At 46.3% G+C, this 10,328-nt stretch overlaps 1 protein-coding gene across 1 annotated transcript; it reads right to left on the minus strand.

The window, feature by feature from the left end:
• Positions 1-235: 235 nt before the first annotated feature.
• Positions 236-1,285, minus strand: LOC123441163 (small polypeptide ROTUNDIFOLIA LIKE 3-like). The gene has a single exon (XM_045117667.1). The coding sequence runs from the start codon at positions 1,050-1,052 to the stop codon at positions 702-704; it is 351 nt and encodes a 116-aa protein (XP_044973602.1). The 5' UTR covers positions 1,053-1,285; the 3' UTR covers positions 236-701.
• Between the last annotated feature and the right edge of the window lie 9,043 nt (positions 1,286-10,328).

A 10,328-nucleotide genomic window follows, 5' to 3' on the forward strand; every position in this document is an offset into this window, starting at 1 on the left:
TAACACAATCATTGGCCGCCCCCCTGACCCTGACCCTGATCCTGCCTGATTGATTTGATTCAATCTCTGCGTTCGTGGATGCGTATGAGCCTCCCTCATCTCATCTCATCCTGGTCAATTGACCGCCCAAGCGGATTTGAACCGCAAGCAACAAATAATTGGTACTACTACGTAGCAGTACAAGGACCAGACCAGCAATCAATCAATTTCAATCCACGGAAAGAAGAAAGACAGCTGACATGGATTGATCTTGCATGTTTCTTCTTCACTCAAAACCAAAGCACCACGTACTGGGACGGATTTAAAATACTAATTAAAACGAAGCTAGCTGCACAAATTCAAATACGTCTTGGGACTGGGAAAGAGAGGAGGAAATTAATGAAGAAAAACCAGAGCAAGATGAAGCTCCGGAGCTGACTAGCTAGCTAGAGCTAGTCATGGTGATGGAGACGGGGCGGCTAGCTTGTCTTGTCTTGCGGTGGCGCTAATGGCGGATGTACTGTACATACCCAAATCGCAGTGGGGAAGGGAAAACATCAAGAAAAGAATTACTCTACTAATCAAGCAAGAAGAAGCTAACAAGATTATGTAGGCTGAGAATGGGATGGATCAAGAAAAGAAATGTACGTAGCTACTAGAGCAGCAGCAGCGGAAAGAAGCAAACGACGGAAAGGAATGTGGCGGCGGCGCCGGCGCCGGAGCTAGTAGTCGCGCCAGCAGACGAGCATGGAGACGCAGCGGCGGACGATGTAGAAGCGGGCGCGGTGCTCCTTGACCGCCTCCACGCACTTCTTGGACAGCCGCCGCCGGGACTCGGCCTCCTCCTTCTTCTGCTGCTGCTCCGACGACGAGCTCCCGCTCCCGCTCCCGCTCCCGCTCCCGCTAGCGCCGCCGCCGTCCCGGGTGGCGGTCACGCTGGCCGAGTAGCTCCGGCTCAGGCCCCCGCCGGTGCCGGCGCTTGTGCTGGCGCCGGACGCGTCGCCGTAGTAGTAGTTCCTGCCCGATCTGCTCCGCCCCTTCTTGGACAGCTTCCACTTGTCGTCCCCCTCCATGCGCGCTCGACCAGACCAGCTCTCCTCTGCCGCCGCCGCCGCCGGAGACGCAAGGAAATGCAGGCCGGTCGGTGGAGGCGGATGGAGATGGATGGAGTGGACAGTGCGCGTGGAATGAGCAGAGCGAGGGGAGAAGAAATGGAGCGAGTGAATGAATGAATGAATGGTGCGTGCGGTGGCTGCAGAGCAGAGAGTGAGTGAGTGAGTGAGTGAGGGAGTGGGAATGGGGCCGGCCTGCCTCGCTCCAAAACAAATCAGACCCCAACCTTTCGACGGATGGAAGACAACTCCTCCCTCCCACAGCCAGGCACCAGCTCACTCTCTGTGGTTGGCCATGAAAACGCTCGGAGCAGCAGGGTACATTCCGTGGTCTGTGACCGATCGGTCGATCGAGATGGATCAATGGTGGCCCGTCGGATCCACCAGCCCCTGCGCTGCCGTGCCGACCGTCTCGTCTCGAGATGGAGGAAAAGCCGCCGCAGATGGAGCTGCTGCACCAGCAGCCTGCGTACGTACGCGGCTCTAAAAATTCTATTGGTACCTACACATACACTACAGTACTGTCTCCTCCTCCTCCTCCGATTCATCTCCTCCACTGCTCCATCACGCACGCACAACCACGCACGCAGCGGCGACTAGTGGAGTATACGTGCAGTATAGCGTATCGTACTACAACAACAACTACTACTACAAATCAAAATTAAAAGGTGGTGGTGGTAGGGGTAGGGGTAGGGGTAGGACGTTCATGGGTTGAGATTTACTGCGATCACTGTGCATAAGGTCTGCAAGGCGGCACATGATGGCGCGCAAAGCTGCCGGCCACACCCGCTCGCCCCGCCACTGTCAAATCAAATCAACCCCATGTTAGCCGTTGCACGGCGTCCGTCTCGTCGGTCGGTGCACCCTTCCTTTTGCAACATTTTCTTTTTCTCCTGCGACTGCAAGCATTATTCGCCAATTCCCATACTGGTAACTACTGCTACCACTCGCAGTGAGTAACTACTACTACTATCAGACCAGTAATAACTCACACTCTCTCTCTCTCTCTCTGGTTTTTAACCAAAAGTGGCCCGCAAACAACCTATGGTGTTTCTAGCATTCATCGAAAGGAGATGTTTTCGTCGATGATAAGATGTCTGCAACAACTTCATAAATATTAAGATAGTATATCTATTCCGTCTTTTCGATATGTGTGTAGGTGTCCGACGACACATCGTCATTGGGTTTGTAGCTCGAAGCAGGACACTATACCTATTTTCACCTATCTTATTTCTCGTGAGGCATTTTGCATGGAGGGCAGTGGCGAGTTTAATAGGTGGGCATCAACATGCTTAAGCCTATCCTTCAAAATTCTATTTCAGCTTAACATACCATTGCAAAATTATATTGATATGCTTTAATGCAACAATTGCAATGCATTTGCTAATTAGGCTCACTAAATTAATGTTTTGAGCCTGCTCTCCATTGCCATGCTAGATTCGCCACGGATGGAGGGTTGTGTCAGGTTAGGTTACCGGGGGATGCTAGATATGGCTAAACATGCAGTGTGGATGGGTGGGTGCGTGCGTGACTCTCATTATCGGTGGCGCTCCTCTCCTAATCCGTATGAATTATGGAGATGCAGAAGGACGGTTGTACTGCCACTACTGGGGTCCGTAATCATCGGCTAAACCAACTGTTCCTGTGCTAAAGCTGGTCCGCTAATTAAAGCCGACTTGACCAGACTGGTTTTGTGTGGGGTCCTGCCAAGCACTCAGCTATACTTCCGCATTCATCATCAGGTATTCAAATCATCAAGTAAGTGGTTTTTGTTTAGACACCAAGCAACAAATAATTGGTGACGCCGTTTAGACCAACCGGGAGAAAATGCTGGAGGGCCAATAACAGTGAAATGAATGTAGGACCCACATTTCATCACGAAAGAAAGAATTCACGGAGCCAGCACCGGTAACTAACTATTATTCCATTTTCATCGCAAAAGAATGAATCTACTCACTGTATCCCAAAATAAGTGTCCGCATCGTCAAAGACACACAGACAGGAACGAAACTTCTCAAAGATGGAAGTGGGCAGTCCCTTAGTCATCACATCGACGAACTGTTGTGCGGTCGGAACATGAAGAAACTGGATGTGACCAAGGGCTATCTGTTCGCGCGCGAAGTAGATATCAAGCTCGATGTGCTTCGTCTGGCGATGATGAACGGAGTTGGAAAAAAGATACACAGCAGAGACGTTGTCATAGTAGACAACCGTGGCCTTGGTGACACCATGATGCAACTCCTGTAGAAGTTGTTGAAGCCAGGAACACTCGGTAACTGCGTTAACCATTGCTCGGTACTCGGCCTCAGCGCTAGAGCGCGAGACTGTAGGTTGTTGTTTGGACGACCATGAGACGAGTGAAGGATCAAGATAGACGCAGTAGCCGGACGTGGAGTGTCGTGTATCAGGACAGCCGGCTCAATCAACAGCAGAATAGGCCACCAGACCCAATGAGGGAGACGCCGTAAGTGTGAGTCCGAGGGACATCGTGCCACGGATATACCGGAGAATCCGTTTCGCGAGCGTCCAGTGGAAATCACGAGGGGCGTGCATATGGAGGCACACCTGCTGCACAACATACTATAAGTCTGGTCTGGTGAGTATCAGATAATGAAGAGCACCAACGATTGAGCTATAGAATGGAACACCGATGCCAATGAACCCTCCTGAGCGGAAATCTTGGCCTTCGTGTTAATAGGAGTAACGACAGGTTGACAGTTGAGTATACCAGCGCACTCAAACAGCTCATGCTCATACTTCTGTGGATGGAGAAAAAAGCCACCAGGTCGCCGAACGACCTCAATGCCAAGGAAGTAGTGAAGAGCACCCAAATCCTTGATGGCAAACTCGTTCAGCAGCCGCATAGTAATCTGTCGAAGAAGAGCTGCAGAGGAGGCCGTGAGGATGATATCATCGACATATAGTAGCAAGTAGGCACTCGTGTCGCCGTGGTGGAAAACAAACAAGGAGGCGGCCCAGCGAGTAACACAGAAGCCCAGTGTCCCCTTTCTGTCACAAGGATATAGAAAATCGCCTAGTTGAACCCACTACAATGCACACCTACCACTCAAGAAACATCAAGCTACTTCGTCACAGGAATTTAATAGATCGGATAAATTTACGAAGCTATAATTATGATGCAAATAAGTATCATAAAACTTAGAAAATATTCAAATACTTTAAATAAATAATCTATACATAAACCACAATTCATTAGATCCCAACAAACGCACCCCACAAAAGAATTACGTCAGATAGATCAAAGCAAACATGCGATGTTCATTGTATTGAAGATCAAGAGAGAGAGAGATATCCATCCAGATACTAACTACGGACCCGTATGTCTATGATGAACTACTCACTCATCATCACGGGGAAACTAAGGTTGATGAAGAGGCCCTTCGTGATCAATCCCGCTCCGGCAGAGTGCCAAAACAGAGCTCCAGATGTGGTCGCCGTCGAACAAAGACTTGCGGCTGCGTAAAAAGTGTTCGTCGATTGATACATCTCCAACATATCTATAATTTTTAGTTGTTCCCTCATGATATATTATCATTCTAGAATACTTTTCGGGTATTTATTTACCATTTTATATTATTTTTTATCACTAACCTATTGACCTAGTGCTCAGTGTCAGTTGCTATTTTCTGCGTGTTTTTCACTTTACAGGTTTTCTATACCAAATGAGGTACAATTGCCAGGAAACTTTTTGATGCTTTTTTGGACCAAAAGAAGACCAGCGAGCATCAGAAGAAGTCTGGATGCCTCACGAGGGAGTCCTGAAACACTTTTTACACCGCTGCAAGTCTCCGTTCCGACAGGAGGCCATGTGGAGCTCCATTCCGACTCCCTACCGGAGGGCCGCGATCATGGGGGGCCTCTTCATCAACCTTGCGGCCCTCATGGTCATGGAGGGCCTCTTCATCAACCTTACGGGTCCATAGTCAGTTCCAAGATGATCATCTCTCTCTCTCTCTCTCTATGTGTGTGTGTGTGTGTGTCTGTGTGTGTGTGCGTGTGTCTCTCTCTCTCCCTGATCCTCAATACAATGATCATCGCATCTTTGCTTTGATCCATATGATATAATAATTTTGTGCGGTGTGTTTGTTGGGATCCGATGAATTGTGGGTTTATGTTCAGATTATTCATAATAAATATTTGAGTCACCTCTGAATACTTATATGATTCTTATGTGAATGATTATGATAGCTTCGTAATTGTCTCCGATCTATTGAAATAGTTTGACCAACTAGATCGATATTTCTTCTGTGAGAGAGGTGCGTTGTGGTAGGTTCAAACTGGCGAATTTCTATATCCCAGTGAGGAAGGGGACAAGATGCATCGTTGTGTTGCTGCTACTAAGATAAAACAATGGGATTTATTCATATTGCTTTAGTTCACTTTGTCTACATTATTTTATTGTTCTCCATGCATTACTTTGTTTTGCTTAATACTCTAGATGCATGTTGAATAGATGTCGACGGATGGAGTAATAGTAATAGGTGCACGCATGAGTCGACCTATTTTTTTATGGACGTGATGCCCATATACACATGATCATTGCCGTGAATATCGCATAACTATCCTATTTTCTGTTAATTGTCCAACAGTAATTTGTTTACCCACCGTATGCTATATTTTCATGAGAAATGCCATTAGGGAAAGATATGGCCCCTGGGTCTATTTGTTGGAAATATGCCCTAGAGGCAATAATAAATTAGTTATTATTATATTTCTTTGTTCATGACAATATTTTATTATCCATGCTATAATTGTATTGATTGGAAACACAATACTTGTGTGGATACATAGACAAAACATTGTCCCTAGTAAGCCTCTAGTTGACTAGCTCGTTGATCAAAGATGGTCAAGGTTTCCTGACTATAGCCAAGTGTTGTCACTTGACAACGGGATCACATAATTAGGAGAATCATGTGATGGACTAGACCCAAACTAATAAACGTAGCATGTTGATCGTGTCATTTTGTTGCTACTGTTTTCTGCGTGTCAAGTATTTATTCCTATGACCATGAGATCATATAATTCACTGGCACCGGAGGAATACCTTGTGTGTATCAAACGTCGCAACGTAACTGGATGACTATAAAGATGCTCTACAGGTATCTCCGAAGGTGTCCGTTGAGTTAGTATGGATCAAGACTGGGATTTGTCACTCCGTGTGACGGAGAGGTATCTCGGGGCCCACTCGGTAATACAACATCACACACAAGCCTTGCAAGCAATGTGACTTAGTGTATGTCAGGGGATCTTGTATTACGGAATGAGTAAAGATACTTGCCGGTAAACGAGATTGAAACAAGTATGCGGATACTGACGATCGAATCTCGGGCAAGTAACATACCGAAGGACAAAGGGAATGACATACGGGATTACATGAATCCTTGGCAGTGAGGTTCAAACGATAAGATCTTCGTAGAATATGTAGGATCCAATATGGGCATCCATGTCCCGCTATTGGATATTGACCGAGGAGTCCCTCGGGTCATGTCTACATAGTTCTCGAACCCGCAGGGTCTGCACACTTAAGGTTCGACGTTGTTTTATGCGTATTTGAGTTATATGGCTGGTTACCGAATGTTGTTCGGAGTCCGGAATGAGATCTAGGACGTCACGAGGGTTTCCGTAATGGTCCGGAGACGAAGATTGATATATAGGATGACCTCATTTGATTACGAGAAGGTTTTCGGAATTACCCGAAATGTACCGGGAATGACGAATGGGTTTCGGATGTTCACCGGGAGGGGCCAGCCCACCCGGGGGAAGCCGATAGGCCTTAGGGGTGCCACACCAGCCCTTAGTGGGCTGGTGGGACAGCCCAAGAAGCCCTATGCGCAGGAGAAAGAAAAATCAAAGAGAAAAGAAAAAATACAGGAAGTGGAAAAGTGGAGAAGGACTTGACCTTCCAATCCTAGTTGGACTAGGATTGGAAGGGGAGGACTTCCCCGCCTTGGTTCGGCCAAACCCCTTGGGGCTCCTTGAGCCCCAAGGCAAGGCCCCTCCCCTCCCACCTATATATACGGAGGTTTTAGGGCTGATTTGAGACAACTTTGCCACGGCAGCCCGACCACATACCTCCACGGTTTTTCCTCTAGATCGCGTTTCTGCGGAGCTCGGGCGGAGCCCTGCTGAGATTAGATCACCAACAACCTCTGGAGCGCCGTCACGCTGCCGGAGAACTCATCTACCTCTCCGTCTCTCTTGCTGGATCAAGAAGGCCGAGATCATCGTCGAGCTGTACGTGTGCTGAACGTGGAGGTGCCGTCCGTTCGACACTAGATCGGAGCGGATCGTGGGACGGATCGCAGGACGGTTCGTGGGACGGTTCGCGGGGCGGATCGAGGACGTGAGGGTGTTCCACTACATCAACCGCGTTTATTAACGCTTCTACTGTGCGATCTACAAGGGTACGTAGATCGGAAATCTCCTCTCGTAGATGGACATCACCATGATAGGTCTTCGTGCGCGTAGGAAATTTTTTGTTTCCCATGCGACGTTCCCCAACACTATTCACAACATATTGATAAAATCTTTATTATTGTGTTGTTATTTACTTCTTTTAAATTTATCTTGATATCTCCTATTATCTACACAGCTCACATGTTTGCAAATAACAAGACAAGGTGATTGACAACCCTCTTGCCCGCGTCGGGTGCAAGTTATTTGTTCTTTTATGTGCAGCCACTGAAGACGGTTGTGGTTGATATTCCTATTGGTTAGATAAACCTTGGTTTCATAACTGAAGGTAATACTTACCCACTTTGTGCTGCGATAACCCGTTCCTCTTCACGGCGAACCCAATGCAAATCACGAGTATCAGGAAGGATTTCTCGCGCCGTTGACGGGGAATATCATCAACAACTACCAAGTGACTCCACACAAAATTTCATTCACTTGTTCCTCTTTTTATTTGCCGTTATATTTACTTTATCTCATAAAAAAATAAAAATACAAAAATATTTACCTTTGCTTGCTTAGTTTGTTACTAGATTGCATCTTTGCTCTCTAGTTTACTTGCCTAGCTATGCTATTGTTATCTTTGTCACACAAAAACAGAAAGTAAAATGCAAAAATAAATATAAATGGATCCTCGTCCACTAGATAATCTTTTAAAACGACATGTTTATGTTGAAAGAATTGCTAGTGAGAGTGCACTAGATTATCTTTATGAGGTCTTGCTTGAAAATCATGAATCTAAAAATAGTGAAATTTATAAAGTGATTCATGATAGTTCCTCGAATGAAAAGCACGATTGCTATATTGTTGAATTTGAGTATGATCCTACATGTAATCATTATGAGAGAGGCAAATATGTTTATAGAAATTTTATCTTACTCACTTACCTCTCTTGATATTCAAATCGTTAATGGTTCATTCTTCCTACTTGCTTATGCTAGACAGTTCTTGTCTTGATAAATTGCTTGCTTATAAAATGTCTGTGCATAGGAAGTATTGTTCGGGCATAGTTTATGCCTAAGTAATTTTGGTGATTAATGACAGTACCGCAAAGGACTAACCGTGTGTGTTAAGGTTTCAGATAACACACGTCAACTGCACAAGATGACTCGCCCACTCTTTCGTGGAACGGAAGCACGATGTTCTCTACGATTCTCTTTATTTGAGTCATAGGAAAGTCATACTATTAAGAGGGGAACCGTAGTGGAAAGGTTTGGGTGGAATCAATCTTGCACGCGCACACTTCACCTCTTTTCCCCCTTGCCGGCAACTTTGGAGTGGCTCCCGCCGTGGTGTTTCTTTCTTCTTTGCAAATGGTCCCCCAGCGGTAGTACCGCTGCAGCCAGCGGTAGTACCGCTAGCTGGCGGTAGTATCGCCCCTGGTCAGCGGTAGTACCGCTCTAGGAGCTTAGTACCGCCTTCCTAGCGGTTGTACGTGGACGGACCTTTTTGCGAAGACTTTCTTGGCGGTGGTAGTGCTTATGCACTACCAGGGGCCCGGCGGTAGTACCGCTGCAGCGAGCGGTAGTACCGCTGGAGTGCTAGCGGTAGTACCGCTGCATCCAGCGGTAGTACCGCTAGGCATGGGCTGTGAGTAGGAAAACGGTTGGATTCCCCCCCCCCACACACACTATATAAGGGGTTCTTCTAGCTGTGGAACCTTATCTCTTACCCTCCCAAGCTCCATTGTTGCTCCCAAAGCTCAAAAGTGCCCGATCTCTCTCCCTAGCCAATCAAACTTGTTGATTCTTTAGGAATTGGTTGAGAAGGCCTAGATCTACACTTCCACCAAGAGAAAAGTTGATTCCCCCACCAATCCCTTGCGGATCTTGTTACTCTTGGGTGTTTGAGCATCCTAGACGGTTGAGGTCACCTCGAAGCCACATTCCATTGTGGTGAAGCTTTGTGGTCTTGTTGGGAGCCTCCAAGCTTTGTGTGGAGTTTGCCCCAGCCTCGTTTGTAAAGGTTCGGTCGCCGCCTTCAAGGGCACCTATAGTGGAATCACGGTACCTTGCATCGTGCGAGGGCGTGAGGAGAATACGGTGGCCTTTGTGGCTTATTGGGGAGCATTGTGCCTCCACACCGCTCCAACGGAGACGTACTTCCTGTCAAAGGGAAGGAACTTCGGTAACACATCCTCGTCTTCATTGGTTCCACTTGTGGTTATCTCTAACCTTTACTTTGTTTATGCTTATGTTGTTATCTATTTCTTACTTGTCTTAGTAGCTCTCGTTGTTAGCTTCATTACGGTTCACCCCATTGTTGTTATATTTGTGAACCCGTATGTTGTTTACCCTAACTTGCTAAGATTAATTAAAAAGTGGTCGTTGCCTATTCACCCCCCCCCTCTAGTCAACCATATCGATCCTTTCAAGTATGTTAGACTTAAATGTTCTTGTCACATTTTTTATAATGCTCTCTTTGTGATTCAATTCTTGTCTTTTATGTGAGCATCATCGAAATTTCAAGCCTATCTTAATGGCTATAAAGAATGAGCTTGTTGAGAGACAACCCAATAGTTATCATTTATTTCTGTTAGTGCGTGATAACATGATTGTTGCCTCTATAATGATTGTGTTTTATGTTTTAATTAGTGTTTGTGCCAAGTAAAGCATTTGGGATGATTTGCATGATGAGTAGAATTGATACAGTGCAAAAAAAGAAACTTTGACGTCCAGTGCAGAATTTTTGTGATTTTACTGGAACGTCTTTTTAACCTGAATTCCTTATACAGTAATTCTACACAACTTCTTCAAGCAGTCC

Source organism: Hordeum vulgare, chromosome 3H (genome assembly GCF_904849725.1).
Source record: "Hordeum vulgare subsp. vulgare chromosome 3H, MorexV3_pseudomolecules_assembly, whole genome shotgun sequence".
In the NCBI taxonomy this organism is placed as follows: domain Eukaryota; kingdom Viridiplantae; phylum Streptophyta; class Magnoliopsida; order Poales; family Poaceae; genus Hordeum; species Hordeum vulgare.